At 59.0% G+C, this 15,884-nt stretch overlaps 1 protein-coding gene across 2 annotated transcripts; it reads left to right on the top strand.

The window, feature by feature from the left end:
- The first annotated feature begins 4,866 nt into the window (after positions 1–4,866).
- On the top strand, positions 4,867–10,367 carry SLC39A3 (solute carrier family 39 member 3). 2 transcript variants are annotated; one of them, XM_044752843.2, is made up of 4 exons: positions 4,881–4,977; positions 5,575–5,682; positions 6,300–6,627; positions 9,395–10,367. In XM_044752843.2, exons 3-4 carry the CDS (start codon positions 6,421–6,423, stop codon positions 10,127–10,129), a joined length of 942 nt encoding a protein of 313 aa, XP_044608778.1. In that variant the 5' UTR covers positions 4,881–4,977; positions 5,575–5,682; positions 6,300–6,420; the 3' UTR covers positions 10,130–10,367. The 2 variants fall into 2 exon arrangements, with proteins under 2 accessions (XP_044608779.1, XP_044608778.1); XM_044752844.2 differs by lacking the exon at positions 6,300–6,627 and having other exon boundaries at positions 4,867–4,977; positions 9,395–10,355.
- Positions 10,368–15,884: the final 5,517 nt, after the last annotated feature.

Below are 15,884 nucleotides of genomic sequence, written 5' to 3'. Positions count from 1 at the left end.
AACCCCAAACTGAATCGGCTTCCCCACTCTACACCCCCTCCGCCCGATCTTGCAGAATCCATTATTTCAAAGTTGGAGCAGAGACCAAGGGCTCCGGCGGAGCCCTCGGAGATAAGAAGCTGTGGCCGCCAGGTGGCGCACCAGCGCCGGGGCCTCCTCGACGCTGCCGCCTTCATCCCTGGGGCCTGCGCGCAGCATCAGGACCAGGAAGAACCGCATCTAATCCTGAAAGCGCCTGGGCTCGAGCGTAGAAACGGCCTGGTCCTGCAGATTGGCGTTGTGCTTTCTGAGCTGGTTCTCCTTTCGGAATGAGAAACCCTTCCGACCGGAGACGTCCTGCTAGGCGCAGGGCTGCGATGGGGCCAACGTCCCGAGTTGCCTGATTCGATACAGGGGCAAAGAAAATGAATTGCTCCGGTGGTGAGGTTGGAGGGTGCAACCTACAGATTCTGCTCAGCGCATGGCTGTTCCCAGTTCTCTGCAAGCTCATGTAGACTCGGAGAGTCCATTCTTTATTCTCTCTCTCTCTCATTATTGTGCTGCTTAGACTTTTTATCAAAGGGTAACATACATGCACGAAAGGACGCAGATTGTAAGCAAACAGCTCGATGAATTTTCACAAAAGGAGCGCCCATGTCATTGGCGCCCAGACCAAGAACAAAACCCGACCAGCCCCTGTCATGCCCCCTCCGCTCATTACCACCCAATGGCCAACACTGGAATCTACCCAAGTGAACGAGCACGGAGCACGATGGGAGTTCGGGGGTGGAAAGGGGCAGGAGGGAATTTGGGGGTGAGGGGCAGGTTATGTTCGCTATCTTGATCGTGAGGAGGGTTTCACCGGTATCTACGTACGTCAAAACCTGTCAAATTGTATACTTTAAATATCTGTAGCTACTGTATGTCGATTAAACCTCAATAAAGCTGTTAAAATGATTTTATTTCATATTTCCATGACAACCTGTATGGATCAAGCGTGTTTTCTTGTATTTATTCACCTCTTGTGTTTGTTCTCCTATGAGCTGTCATTCATCTGCCTTCCCATTTTTATTTTAGGACGCCTGTTCTCTACCAACGGCTCCGTCTCATCTGTTATCAACATTTCCTCCCCATCTGTCCCCTGTCCCTTAAGCCCATTCATAGTGCCTTTCACTATGGGAGATTTCTGAAATAGTCAATGCAGTCAAATTTGTTGGTATTTTTTCTCTCATACGCCGAAAATATCTGCTTATACATAGGTCTTGGCGTCTAGGAGGCTTTCAAAAATATGTCTCAAATGAATAAAAGCCCAACGCTTATGCAACTGCTTCTCATCCTCTAAATAATCATGAATAAATACAGCACATTATGAATTCTCCTATAGGACTATAGGAGGGAGTCGTCCTGTGGGCATTTACCTGCTGTGCCGTTATTACAAGTGATCTTTTTTGCTGTTGCTGTGAATTACGGAAACCTGAAAAAGAGTCAAGTCACTTTGAGTCTAATAATAAAAATGGCTGCCGCATATTTCGTGCTTCTAATGAAGCGGGCGGGCAGTGGCATTAAATGTTAAGAACTCCCCGACGTCCCATGCTTGACCTCTGCGAAACCAAACTCAGTCTTTCGACGCCTCCAATATCTGTGCCTCCTCCAGCCTTTCCTATTTTAGAGAACAACACCCGCATCCATCTAATTGCTCAAACCAGAAAACTAGAAGTCATCCAGACACCTCCCACTCCAGCAACCCACATGGACAAACCAGTGCCAGGCCCTGTCAGTCCGTGCTCCGAGATACTTCTCACAATCACCCACTGCCCTTGATCACCCCTTGTCTAAACCTGCATCAAGTCCTGCGCAAACGACTGTGAACTGGTCTCCCAGCTTCCACTCTGGCTCGCTATAATTCAGCCTTTCTTTGCACAGGAGTCAGAATAACCTTAAAACATAACTTATATCACAACCCTCACCTGCTTAAAACCCTTTGTGAATTATTGCAATTTTGGTAGAATCCAAATTCCTTGACACAGGCTATAGGATTGTCCCTGATCTCTCACCTCCCACATTGCTCGCTAACGTTCAGCCAGCCTGGCTTTCCAGTTCCTCAAATATGGCAAGCTCTTTCTCCCCTTTGTATCAACCATCCTTTCTGCTGCCCCCACTTCTCATCACACTTTACTTAGCTGATTCCCGTAGAACTCTCTTTCCCTTTTTTCTTCACAGCACTTACTACAACCTATAGCTTCTCCTTTGAGGATGTGTATTCATTATCTTTGACTGCATAACAAATTACCCCAAAGCTTAGTGGCTTGCAGCACAACGTTATTATGTCAAAGTTTCTGCGGGTCAGGAATCCAGGTGCACTTGGCTGGGTCCTTAGATTCAGGGTCTTTCAAACGCTGCAATGACAGTGTCCCCTGGCATCAGTTATCTGAAGGCCCGACGGGGGCAGGATCCCTTCCAAGATCACTCACGTGGTTGTTGGCAGGATTCAGTTCCTCACGGGCTTTTGTACCAAAGGTCTCGGTCTCTTGCTGACGTTGGCTGGAGGTCACCCTCAGTTCCCTGCCGCGTGGACCTCTCCAGCATGGCAGCTTGCATCATCAAAGTGTGCAAGTTGAAAAGGCAATAGAGAGAGTCATGCAAGCAAGACAGAAGTCACGGTCTTTTGTAACCTAATCACGGAAATGACATCCCATCAGCTTGCAATATTCTATCTGTTAGAATCAAGTCACCAGGTCCAGCCCACGCTCAAGGAGAGAGAATTACACAAGGTCATGAGTACTCAGATGTGGGGACCATTTGAAGCCATCTGAGAAGTCTGCCTACTGCGTACGTTATTATTTCATGAATACTCATCTCCCTCATTAGACTGTAAACTGTGAGGGCGTGGGCTTTGGTTTTTTGCTCCATTTTCTTAGAAACATTCTTAAATTGTGGTGAAATATACATAACATTAAATTTACCATCTTACCCATTTTAAGTGCACAGCTCAGTGGCATGAAGCACCTTCACATTGTTGTGCAACCATCCCCACCATCCATCTCCAGAACTTTCTCATCTTCCCAAACTAAAGCTCTGTCCCCATGAAACACTGACTCCCATCCCTCCCCCGGCCCCTGGCACCTGCCATTCTACTTTCTGTCCCTATGAATTTGATCCCTCTAGGTTCCTCATATGTGCATGATTCCATGATAGTTGTCCTCTTGTGACTGGCTTATTTCACTGAGCGTAATGTCTTCAAGGTTCATCCAAACTGCAGCAGTCTTTACTTTATTCTCAGCATCTCTCCCCACACCTGGCTCGTGGGAGGCTGACAATAAGAGTTTAATTAATAAATGAATACAATCTTCTCCTTCATAAATCTGACTGCTTTTATGGGGAAGTGGAGCAAGCTTTTTTTTTTTTTTTTCCAATGTTCCTTTCTCCCATCTTAGAAATATCAATAGTTGGGCCAGGCCTTGTGGCATAGTGGTTAAGTTCACATGCTCCACTTTGGCGGCCCAGGCTTTCACTGGTTCAGATCCTGGGCACAGACATGGCACCGCTCATCATGCTGAGGTGGCGTCTCACACAGCACAACCAGAAGGACCTACAACTAGAATATACAACTATGTACTGGGGGGCTTTGGGGAGAAGAAGAAGAAAAAATAAAATTTTTTTAAAGATTTTACTTTTCCTTTTTCTCCCAAAGCCCCCCATGTACATAGTTGTGTCTTTTCAGTGGTGGGTCTTTCCAGCTGTGGCATGTGGGACGCCGCTCCAGCATGGCTTGATGAGCAGTGCCATGTCTGCGCCCAGGATTCGAACTGGCGAAACCCTGGGCCGCTGAAGCCGAGCCCGCAAACTTAACCACTCGGCCACAGGGCCGGCCCCTAAATCTTTTTTAAAAAAGAAGATTGGCAACAGATGTTAGCTCAGGTGCCAATCTTTAAAAATATGTATATGTATATATATATATATATATATATATATATGTCAATAGTCAGTTTTCAGTGTGCATCTTACTTGAACTATTGGCAGCCTTGAGACAATAACCAAATGATCCTGTTAAAATATGCTAGACCTGTTACATCTCTGATCCAGACTCAGCAATGGGTCTCCATTCCCTTAAAGTCCTTTCAAGGCCCTTAATGATCTACCTCCAAATACACTTCCCGCCTCACCGTGTGTTGGCCACACTGGCATTCTTGCACACTCCTGCCTCGGGCCGGGGCCTTCGCACCCTCAGTTGCTTCTGCGTGGAGCTCTCTGCTTCCATCTATCGGCTTGACCAACTTCTCCACGTTATAGTCTTTGCCCAAATATCTCTTTCTCTATGAGGTCTATTCGAGCATCTTATTTAAAATAGCAACCCCCCACCCAGCACTCCTGATAGCCCCTACGGGACTCTATGATTCCAGAGCACTTGTCGCCTTCTGACATAATCCCATCACTTATTATGTTTATCGACTATTTTCCGTGTCTTCTCCTAGAACGTCCAAAAGGGAGGAGATCTTTGATTCGCTCACAGATGTTGTCCTAGAAAACGTCCTGGCACATAGTAGGCAGGGATGCTGAACCAATGAATCTGCTTCTGAAGCCGACGGACAGGGCATCAGCAGCGAGGACGCTCCCAGGTCGGGCTGCCGGAGGAGCTCGATTCCCGTCCGTGCCAGCGGGATTCAGCACCAGGGGCCCCTGGACAGCTCTGGGAAGCCCAACCCTTCCGGAATCCTTCCTCGAAGGTCGGAGTTTCCCGCCGGAAACGCCTGGTGGCTGGACCCGCCGCTCAGCTGGAGGAAACTCCTTTCCCGTGCAGGTAGGAGGGGTGGGGTCGCGGGAGGAGTGGCAGCTGCAGCAGCCAATGGCGCGGCGCGCTCGCCCCGCGGGGCTCGGGGCGGCCAATGGGCAGGGCCGTGGGCGGGGCGTGGGCGCGGCGCGCCGACCAGGAGCGCGGCGGTGGGGTCGAGACCGCGCGGCGGTTGAGCGGCGGGCTGCGCCGGCGGGGGCCCGGCGGAGGTGGGTGCGGGCCGGGCAGGGCCGGGGGCCGTTGTCGGCGAGGTTTGCATCCGGCTGCCACGGCCGAGCGCGGACTGTCCCCTCTCGGGCGGGACCGGGTGGGCCTCGCCCTCCGCGGGGCGCGGGGTGCAGCGCGGGGCACACAGCAGGCGCTCAATGCGTGCCGGGAATGAATGAATGAATGAACGAACGAATGAATACATGCATGCATGCATGAGCCCGCCCCCGCCTCTGCCCTGCCCCCTCTGCCCCCGGTTTGAGAGCCTCCAGGCCACCCTCGCCCCCACTCCGCAGACTGGGGCATCCGGACACCCGGCAGGTACTTATTGTGCGCCTGCTGTGTACCTGGCTTTGGCCCTGGGGAAGACAGACTCCCGCCCCCCGCGGAGGTCGCAGCCTCGAGCGAGTGAGGACATCCAGGGACTTTCCATGATGTGGTTCTCCATAAATAATGGCAGGGAAGGAGGTGGCATCTGAAGGGCTCAGTGTGCTGGGGGCATGGGCAGTGAGAACCAGGAGGTCGGGGTGGGGTGGGGGCGACCTAAAGGCGGGAGCTGCCGAGGTCCCTCGTCCTAACGGTGACATTCTTGTGTCCAGGGCGCAGCCGGCTCCACTTGGGCCCCTCGAGTCATGTAAAGTATCCACATGCTTCAGCTCTTCCATCCGTTCAGGTTACTGAGCATCTGTTCTGGGCCAGGTCGTACGGTGGGTACAAGGGATACGGTTTAGGGCAGGGGTCGGCTGGGGGAGGCCCTACCCGGATGGGGAGGGGGGGTCCCAGAGGCAGCGACCTGAAAGACAAGACATCGCTGGAAGGTCGTGGGAGGGAAGGGTTCTGGGTGGAGAGAACAACCCGTGCAAAGGCCCTGAGGCTTGGCATGTTCAAGGACCACAGAGGCCCGAGTGGGCTGAGGGGATGCAGGAGCCGTGCTACAGAGCCTTCGCCTCAGGGTGAAGCGTTTGGGTTGCATGTAGGGGCCTTGGGGAAAGCAGTGAGGCGGCACCACCCTCTAGAACGTTCTGCAATGATGGAGATGTTCTCTGTCTGTGCTGTCCGATACGGTGGCCCCTGGACGCTTGAAATATGGGTAGTGCGAGTGATGAGCTGAATTTTACGTTTTCTTTAATTTTAATGAATTTAAGCAGAGACCGGTGGCTGGTGACCGCTGTACCAGACAGTGCCGTCTGCAGGAGGCAGTGACGTGTGCCAGGCCTGGAAGGGGATGGCAGACAGGGTCGGGGGGGCGGATCACGGACTCGGTCACTAGAACTGGTCGGAGAACCCCTCAGCTGACACGGTCGCCCCCGGTGTGTGTTCACAGCGGCTGGACTGAGGCATGAGCCCCTCACTGCGAGGTGGGGCCCAGTAGCGCGTCGCGGGAGGGGAGTGTCTCCCACACATGGTTTGGCCCCGCAGCGCCTGGCGCCGCCCGAGCCGCCGTGATGAAGCTGTTGGTGGCCAAGGTCCTCTGCATGGTGGGCATGTTCTTCTTCATGCTGCTGGGCTCCCTGCTCCCCGTGAAGATCATCGAGGCGGATTTTGAGAAGGCCCATCGCTCCAAAAAGATCCTCTCGGTCTGCAACACCTTCGGAGGCGGGGTCTTTCTGGCCACGTGCTTCAATGCTTTGCTGCCCGCCGTCAGGGAGAAGGTGAGGGCTCCCTGGGTGGCGGCCGCAGCCCCGGCCCCTTGTGGCCAAGGGTCTCTGATGCTTTTTCATCACTGACACCGAGCTCAATGGGGGCCTCGATCCTATAAAGGTGACCGGAAATCGAAAATGAATTTGCTGTGTGACCATGAGTTGGTTGCTTCTCCTCTCTGGGCCTGATCTGGTAATCAAGGGGTTTAAACTAGACCTGGGGTCCCAGCCGGTGGGCTCATCCGTCGTTCCCTAACCAGACCAGCCACCACGGATAATGTACACTTTGTCCTGAAGCTGGCGACGACGGGCTTTCCGCAACTCCCGTATCAGTTAGCTCCTGCTGCGTGACAAATTAGAACAAATTTAGCATCTTAAAACAACAGGCGCTGGTCATCTCACAGTCTCTGTGGGTTGGGAGTCCGGGCACTGCTGAGCTGGGTCCCCTGCTCCAGGCTCTCAGGAGGCAGCTGTCAAGGTATCTGCTGGGCCGTGGTGTCGGCTCAGGGTTCGACTGGGGATGGAGTGGCTCCTGAGGGCCTGTGGTGGAATCCAGTTCCGTCCCTTGCTGGTTGTCAGACCAAGGGCCTGGTTCCCGCCTGGCTGTTGGCTGGGGGCCGCCCTCGGTTCCTTGCCACGTGGGCCTCCCCAGCGTGGCCATTTGCTTCATCCGCGAGCCAGAACCTGTGCCTGGTTTCTGGGACTCGGAACTGTGAGCTGATGTTTTATGCTTGTGTTGTTTTCTGCTGCTTGGCTTGTGTTCCTTCGTTACGCGGCACAGGAAATTCGTACCATGTGCTGGTGATACCGCGGGGCTGGGTCCCTCAGCCGTGGCCCTGCTGACCTTCGGCCGGGTCCGTTTCTGGGGAGGGGCCCTCTCAGGGTCCTTCCCAACCTGCTCCGTGCCGCACCCCTGCCCGCGGGCGCCCCTCAACTCCAGGGGTCAGGTCCCTCCTCCCACCCCATCCCCCAGCCTCAGCCTCAGCCCCCGGCTCAGTCCCCCTGGGAGACCAGCCCCACAGTCTGTGGCTTCAGTGTGTCTGCTTGTCTTTCCTGATCCGTGTTTATCCCTTCGGGAGGAGCTAGTCTTTTTCTCCAGCTGGCGTTTTGCGGGTGGCACCTGGAGGCCCCGTGAGATGTTTAGTGAATGAAACGACTTCTCCACGGAACACAGCCTTCCACTGCAGCACGGGGGCTCATCTGGGGGTGACTCTGCCCCCAGGGGACACTGGGCCATGTCTGGGGACATCTGTGGCTGTCACCCCGGGGGAGCTCCTCGCATCGAGTGGGTGGGGCCAGGGATGCTGCTTAACCCCCCACAGCGCCCAGGACAGCCCCCCAGAGAGGACCCGGCCCCGATGTCAACTCCCTCACAAGCCATGACAACCGAAATGTCTCCAGACATTGCAGGTGTCCCCTGGAGGGGCAGGACCGCCCCGGTTGAGAAGTGCTCTGTGTGTGTGTGCGCGCGCGCACAGGCTGTGACGGGAAGGAAGAGGGGGCTGTGAGCGGAGCGATGAGGCACTAGTTTAGGGAGGACACTCGGACATTACTTGTAAGCCGAGACCCGAAGCGTGAGTGAGCATCAACCAGCTGTGAGTCAAACTGAAGGAGGAACATTCTGGACAGAGCCCACAGCACGCTCTGAGGCCGCAGGGCTGGACCGAGCCTGGCGTGCGCAAGCATCCTTCGACTCCAGGGCAAGTTAACCCCGGCTCTGCTGGCCCACTTCCAGAGCCGCGCTGCTGTCCAGGGTGGCCGCCTCTCGCCGTCCTGGCTGGTCCTTTCAGTGCCTTAAACCGAAGCACCAGTCAGTCCTCAGCCACACCGGCCGCTTTTCAAGTCCTCATGAGCCACGTGTGGCTCGTGGCTTCCGTATCCGACAGCACAGATAGAGAACATTTCCATCATCCAGAAAGTTCTGTCGGACGGCGCTGGCTCAGGGATCCGATGGGGGTGGCCCAAGGGGCCGGCGAGCCTCATATTCCTTCTCAGCGCCTTGTCCCGGGAGGTCCGAGTGATGGGAAGACCTCTGGCAAAGAGCCCCCTTGTGTGATACGGAAGCAGAGCCCACACAGGCCTCGGGGCCTGGAAAGCTGGCGGCTGTGACAGTGGCGGAGGCCAGCCAGGGTCGAGGTCAGGGTGCCCGCAGGGCTGGGTCCTTCTGCTCCTCTCTCCTTGCCCTGCAGACGGCCGTCCTCTTGCTGCCTCTTCACGTTGTGGTCCCCATGTCTCTTCCTCTTAGAAGGACACCAGTCCTGTGGGATCCGGGCCCATCCTGACGGGCTCATCTTAACTCAGTCACCTCTTTAAAGTCCTCGTCTCCAAATGTGGCTCATTTTGAGGTACTGGGGCCTGGGAGAATTCAGTATATGAGTTTTCTCTCACGAGGGGCACGATTCAGCCCGCAGCACCTTAACTGTGTCTGCAAAGACCCTTCTTCCAAATCAAGCCCCGCTCTGAGGCTCCGGGTGGACGTACCTCTTGGGGGCCACGCTTCAGCCACGGTATTTTAGAATTGGTGGTTGACGTGGTGGGTGTAATGAGGCCTCACGATTCCCTTCGTAATAGGGTTGTTTTTTAACTCATCAAGGATGGACCCGCCTCCCCCTCCCCTTTTTTTAAACTTTTTCCCGGAATTGGGTATTTCTGTGCTGTGCTCACGGAGCAGTGATGTCTGACGAACCCTGTTGCACGGGCGGTGGGGGTCCCGGCCGCTGTGCCTCTGAGTCTCTCTCTTCTCTCCCTCTCCCTCTGCCTCCCGCGCCCTCCGCTGCAGCTCCAGAAAGTTCTGAGTCTCGGGCACATCAGCACGGACTACCCGCTGGCCGAGACCATCGTGATGCTGGGCCTCTTCCTGACCGTCTTCCTCGAGCAGCTCGTCCTGACCTTCCGCAAGGAGAAGCCGTCCTTCATCGACCTGGAGACCTTCAACGCCGGCTCGGACGCCGGCAGCGACTCGGAGTACGAGAGCCCCTTCATGGGGGGCGCGCGGGGCCACGCGCTCTACGTGGAACCCCACACACACAGCCACGGGCTGAGCGTCCAGGAGCTGTCGAGCTCCAGCCCCCTGCGCCTGCTCAGCCTGGTCTTCGCCCTGTCGGCCCACTCCGTCTTCGAGGGCCTGGCGCTGGGCCTGCAGGAGGAGGGCGAGAAGGTGGCGAGCCTGTTCGTGGGGGTGGCCGTCCACGAGACGCTGGTGGCCGTGGCCCTGGGCATCAGCATGGCCAGGAGCTCCATGTCCCTGAGGGACGCGGCCAAGCTGGCCGTCACCGTGAGCGCCATGATCCCGCTGGGCATCAGCATCGGGCTGGGCATCGAGAGCGCCCAGGGCGTGCCCAGCAGCGTGGCCTCAGTCCTGCTGCAGGGCCTGGCGGGCGGCACGTTTCTCTTCGTCACCTTCTTCGAGATCCTGGCGAAGGAGCTGGAGGGGAAGAACGACCGCTTGCTCAAAGTCCTCTTCCTGGTGCTGGGCTATGCCGTCCTGGCCGGCATGGTCTTCCTCAAGTGGTGAGCGGCCTGTCGCTGTCGTGGTTGCCCCGCCTAGCTGGAGCTCGCCAGGAGCCCCAGGCCGGACACAAGCCCCGTCCCCCAGCCCCACATCCCCCCAAGGGGGTGTTCGGCCCCTGGCTGCCACCTGAGCACAGAAGGGCTGCCTGGCACCAGGCTGCGCCCCACATCCCACCCCCTGAGCCTCGGGGGACTATTACTACTTTTAAAAATACTTCTCTTAAAAGTATTTACCAAAGCCGTGTGGCCGTGTCAACCTCGGGCGTCCAGATGGGGTCAGGACGAGCCTTCCCATCCCCCGCACACCCCAACCGACGATGAGGCCTCTGTCCTCTGGCGCCTTACACCCTCCACGCCCCCGGCCTCCCCTCTGAGCCCTATGGAAGGTGGGGAACGTGGCGGCCAGGGTTATCCGCGGTTCCAGCCGCTGTGACGCGACGCCCCGGACGGCTTCACTCCATTCCACAGTGAGATGTGGCGCCTCTGAAACTCGGGCCCCTTGAGGCTGTGCCTCCTGGGCTCCCGGGTACCTCAGGGCCACCCTGTCCCTGCCTTCTGGTGCGGCGCCCCTGCATGGGGGGGGTTGCTCTCTGTGGGGGCTGGGAGGGCCTCTGGGCCAGGTGAGCATCTCGTTTCCTCTGGGAACGGGGGTGGGGTGGGGCCAAGGGGCAGCTTGGCCGTCAGATCTCAGCCCTGGGTGCGGCCAGGGTCTCCAGAGCAGGACGGACTCCCCCAGGCTGAGGGGCAGGGGCTGCGCCACGCGATTACCCCCACCGGACACACAAACTCCCTGGCGCTCTGGGCCTCAGGGCGCAGGAGTCTCGCAGCCGAGTGTCGGGCTGGCGGAAACCTTCGGCCTGGCTCCGTGGCAACCTCTCGTTAGCCGCCTGTTGTTGGGGCAACCTGGCCGCTGCCTCCGGGAGCGAGTCAGGGGCGAGCCTGTCCCTGGGGACTTTGCTGTGTCTGGCTCGCAGCCGTGGCAGGCTCAGCAGGAGGGCGCACGGGCTCCGTGGCCTGGGCGTTCTTGCAGCCCCGGCGTCTCCCAGCTCTGTCCCGGGCTGTGGGGCCTCTGCTCCCTCACTTGGCTGTGGCTGCGGGGGGCCCCCGGTGCGCGCCCTTCGAGAATCCCGAATCCTTCCTGTGCCTCGCTCAGGGCCCGCCGCCCCTCCCATGCCAGGAGCACCGGCTGCTGCACTGGGGCCGTTTAAGCCCCCCCGACAAGGACGGGCCCCTGGGCCCTGGGCTCGGCGGGGCCTCCATTCCGTCACTCTGGCCAGGTTGGGAGTTCCAGGAGCGGCTAATTGCTTGTCCAAGGGTGGGCGCCCCAGGGGTGGGCCCTGCCAGGCACGAGGCACGAGGGGACGTGACCTTCACCATGGCCCTGGCCTCCATCAGTGTCGCTACCAGAGTCTGGGGGAGCAGGGACGTATGTCTGAGACGCCCCCATTTCCAGGACCTTCTGTCTGAATCTCTTACCGGGGACCCACATGAACCCCACATGGCCTGACCCGGCCCCCGGGCCTGGAAGATGACCCCCGTGGGTGTGGAAACCTCATCTCTGCTGCATCCTAAGCCCAGTGTGGCTGGCCTCCGCCTGCCCCCCTTCACTCCGCCGGCGAACCCGGAGGTTCCACCACATCGGCCTTTGCCCCGGGTGGGTGGGTTGCTGTGGAGCCGCCAGTTTCCGGAGCCTGCCTTCACCAGGGGCGGTGGCCAGTGGGACGGGGCTGGGCGGGGGACAGGGTGGGGACGGGGTGGAGGCACCGGTGGTGGTGATGGGCTTTTCCTTGAATAAGCCTGCAGATTGGTCACCACCTGGGGCCCTGGACCAGCCCCCACCACAAAAATGGATGTTGGCCCCAAAAGGCTTCATCCCACTCTGCAACTTTGCGACATCAAGGAAATGTCACCTGGCCAGTGAAAGTAGATTCCTCCTGCTCAGGGGTCTTCTGCTAACTCTGTGGTTCTCTTTCCAGGCGATTCTGCCCCCAAGGGACACTGGTGATGTGTGGGGATGTCTGTGGTTGTCACACTGGGGGTGCTCCTGGCATCGAGTGGGTGGCGCCAGGGATGCTGCTCAGCCTCCCACAGTGCCCAGGACGGCCCCCCACAGAGAGTGACCTGGCCCCCATGTCCGCAATGCTAAGGGGAGAAATCCTCCCTAATTCACATGGAGTGATGGCGGGTCACAGACAGGGGCCAGTTGGCTTTGAAAGTCTGTAGGTGAAAGAGACAGAGAGAGGAGAGGGAGGTGACGCCTGCTGATGGACTGTCCAACGCTCTCGGCCACCACCAGGCACAGCTTGGACGCCACCGTCCCCAAATAGCACAATCAGCTTTGTTTAAAAAAACAAAACCCTGACCACTAACACCAAACAGCACCTTTGTCCCCATGCGTCTGGGTGGGTCAAGGCCGCCCCCGGCCACCTGCTCAGCCAGGCTTCTCTTGGCCCTGACCGGCAGGCTCCCTGGAGGGGAGGGTTGTGGGGGTGCACGGGGCGGGGTGCCATTCAGAGCTCTGGGTGCAGAGCGCTCCATCCTGGGCCGAGCCTGCTGGAGTGTCACCTTCACCAGGAAGCCCCTGTGCCAGCCCCCCACCCTCCTCGGTCTGCTCAGCGAGGGGACTCCCAGCACAGGTGACAGCTGGATGGAGTCAACCGGATTCCCCTCCTCCATCTGGAGACAAAAGAGGAGAAAATTAGGAGGCGGCACCCAGGCCCCTCGGGTTGAATCAATCGTAATAACAGCGTGTCGGGGCTTCTGTTGTCTGGTGTTTGCGATTCTGCAGGAGAACTTATTAGCGCATGGCGGGGAGGGGAGCGGCAGTTCCCGGCCTGTCTGTGTCTTTCGGGCCCGAAAAGCAGGCGACGGACGGGATGGTGTCTCCCAGCCCACAGCACCTTTGGACTTGCCCTGGCCACCAGCTCAGACCCTCGGCCCTGCCCGGGAGAGAGGGGCGTGCACCCCAGCTGTCCGTCAGCTTCGGGACAAAGCCAGTGACAACCCAGCTGACCTTCCCAGAGCTGGCAGGGAGGGGACTGGACTCCCGAGGGCAGAGCGGGCCGCGGCAGAGCATGGGGGATGTTCTGTGAAGACCCTAGACCTCTTCTCCAGCTGCCAGGGTGCTGAGGCCAGAGCGGGCTGGAGCTCGGAGACCCGCTGTGTCCATGCCCCCCCAGGCGTCTGCAGCTTCCGGGGCAGGAACTGCCGGCATGGCAGGCTGCGGCGTTCTGCCCAAGGGCCGGAGCGATTGCTGTGTGCCCAGCCTGGCCGCAGAGGACTGAGGTGGGCAGATGGGCAGGTCAGGGCCCCACTTCCTCAGTGCATGGGACGCACAGCTGAGGCGCTGCATGTAGACCAAAGTGGACAGCTGCCACAGTCGGCGGGCTCTCTGCCTCGAGGGACCGGCTGGGCCTCCCTTAGAGCTGGTTCAGGTCCAGCCACTCTGGCCCGATGAGCTGGCCCCTAGAACAGGGCCTCTCCACCTCGGACCTGTGGACATTCGGGGCCATCCTGTGCCGTGTGGGATGGGAGCGGCATTCCCGGCTGGGGCCCGGCGAGGGGCCAGGAATCTGCATTTCTACCAGGTGTCCAGGTGATGCCGATTCTGCTGGTCTGGGGGCACGTTGGAGGCCCACTGCCTGGCTCCAAGTTCTCTCCCCCAGCACTGCTGACATCGGGCCATCTGTGGGGTGGAGGGGGCCCGTCCTGGGTGCTGCGGGGGGCTGAGCAGCATCCTCAGCCCCCATCCACTCGATACCAGGAGCTCCCCCAGTGTGACAGCCACAGATGTCCCCAGGCATGGCCCAGTGTCCCCTGGGGGCAGAGTCACCGCCGGGTGAGACCCGCTGCCCTAGAAGGCAAGACAGCTCACATCCTAATGACAGGTGATATGTGAACACATAATGCAATATCATGTCGCAGCAAGTGCCCTGAAGACAGGACAGCAAATGAAGACAAGGACTGCTTTAGCAGCGTGGTCAGAGAGGAAATCTCCGGGGGCCACATGTGAGTCACAAGAAGACGGGGGAAGAGCTTTTCTGGCAGAGCGAGCGGCCCCTGCAAAGGCCCTGAGGTCTCCGCATGGCACGGTCCCCCCCGAAGCTGCCCCGTCTCTCTGTGAAAAGCCCCATGGGTTGCAGGGGTGTATCCGTTGAGGGGAAGTCCCAGGCCACCTCCCGGGGCCAGGCAGGTGGCTCCCATGGGGAACCAGCGTCTTCCACCCTGGGCTGGGGTCCAGCTCCCCCAGATGCCGGCAGGAAGGATTCCAGCTCGCACACGTCAGCCCGTTCGTTTTTTCAAGGCACACTGGGTTTCCACAAGTGATCTCCTTATTTTTAAATGTTGACACCAAACTTGAAAGCAAACAAACAAAAAACCTGGGTGGCCGGACTGCATCTGTGAGAGGCCATTGTGTCCAGCGTCTGCGTGGCCAGAGTGATGGCACTGATCCCGGAGCACAGAGTGGGCGGACGATGCGCCCCAGCTGCCTTTCTCCCACCAGGCAGCCGCGCTGGACCGGGGGAGCAGCGGGCGCTACTCGAGAGGCCGGGGTGGTCCCGCCGGGGCGACTGGGGAGGGGAGAAGTCCCATGGGCTGTGGGGCCAGGCGAGGCGCTCGGATGTGCAGGTGAACGGCTGCCCCTTGCACTTGAGAGGACTTCTCTGGGACAGGGACGGCTGGAGGCCAGGTGCGGGTCCCCAGGCCAGGCCCCCCGACAGCCAGGGACAGCCAGAAAGCTGGGTTGTGGCTTCAGAGCCTGGTGGACTGAGTTCCAGCCTCAGCTCAGCCCCTTCCCAGCTGGGCCACCTCCGACGAGCTGCTTTCCTTCTCTGAGCCTCAGGTTCTGGAGTGGGCAGAGCTGGCGATTCCCAACACGCACACACGGGCCCTCTCCCTCACGAAGGCCAAGCTCTGCCAGCCGGCCACGGGGAAGGGGTACCACTGACTTAGTTTGGGGTGCTCTGGTGGTGGTTTGGGCCCCGTGCCTCCAGGAAGCTGAAGAGGGGACTCTGGGCCTGTCCTCCCCTGGCTCCCAAGGCCGAGAACCGGGCCTGGGAGCTATAAATAGCCGCCGCAGAGTGGAACTGCCGCCTGTGCCCACGCTCCTACGCATGAGTCAGCCTGGCCCGGCCTGGGCTGGCGCCCGGGAGGAGCCAGGGAGCCGGCCAGAGGCCAGAGGCCCGGCCCAGCGCCGCCGGCCCGTCACTCAGGAGACCAAGGCGGGCAGCGTGGGAGGGAGCAGGGCTGCCTGAGCGCTTGTGGGCCCGCAGCCCCTCGGATGTGGATGTCACACCTGTTTGTCCCCAGCAACCCTCTGAGGCGAGACAACAGCAATCCTCATTCATCAGTGGGGAAACTGAGGCTCAGAGGGGCCCTTGGCCAGGGATGACGTGAGGACCCAGGTCAGAAGCCAGGATGTCTGCTCACGGGGCTGTCTCCATCTCTGGCGGATGAGGGGCTGGGGCCATGCCATACTCTGAGGTGCCCATGGGGCCAAGGACAGGGCAGGAGGGAGGAGTGGCCTGGGAACAGCTCCAGGTGGCTGGGGGAGGATGGGGAACCAATAGGAGAGCTCCCATGGGTCTCAGAGGAACCTGAACGCCAGGCTGGGAAGCTGGACCTTGAGCCGGCGGTGAAGGGAGCCACGGGAGGCGTTAGAGCAGCAGAGGCCCACATCGGAGGCTGGGCGGTGAATGCCGGAATGGAAGGAGGGCTGGAGGGGGCCATCCTGGGAGGCCAGGAAGGAGGCAGGTGGG

This window comes from Equus asinus, chromosome 20 (genome assembly GCF_041296235.1).
Source record: "Equus asinus isolate D_3611 breed Donkey chromosome 20, EquAss-T2T_v2, whole genome shotgun sequence".
Lineage (NCBI taxonomy): Eukaryota > Metazoa > Chordata > Mammalia > Perissodactyla > Equidae > Equus > Equus asinus.
This window is presented reverse-complemented; position numbering and strand designations above follow the sequence as displayed.

What these genes read in the sequence shown, in the direction of transcription:
- SLC39A3 (XM_044752843.2), top strand. Translation starts at nt 6,421, where the DNA reads ATGAAGCTGTTGGTGGCCAAGGTCCTCTGCATGGTGGGCATGTTCTTC. An exon ending in TGCCCGCCGTCAGGGAGAAG is followed by an intron (nt 6,628 to 9,394) that starts GTGAGGGCTCCC and finishes CCTCCGCTGCAG; the next exon opens with CTCCAGAAAGTTCTGAGTCT.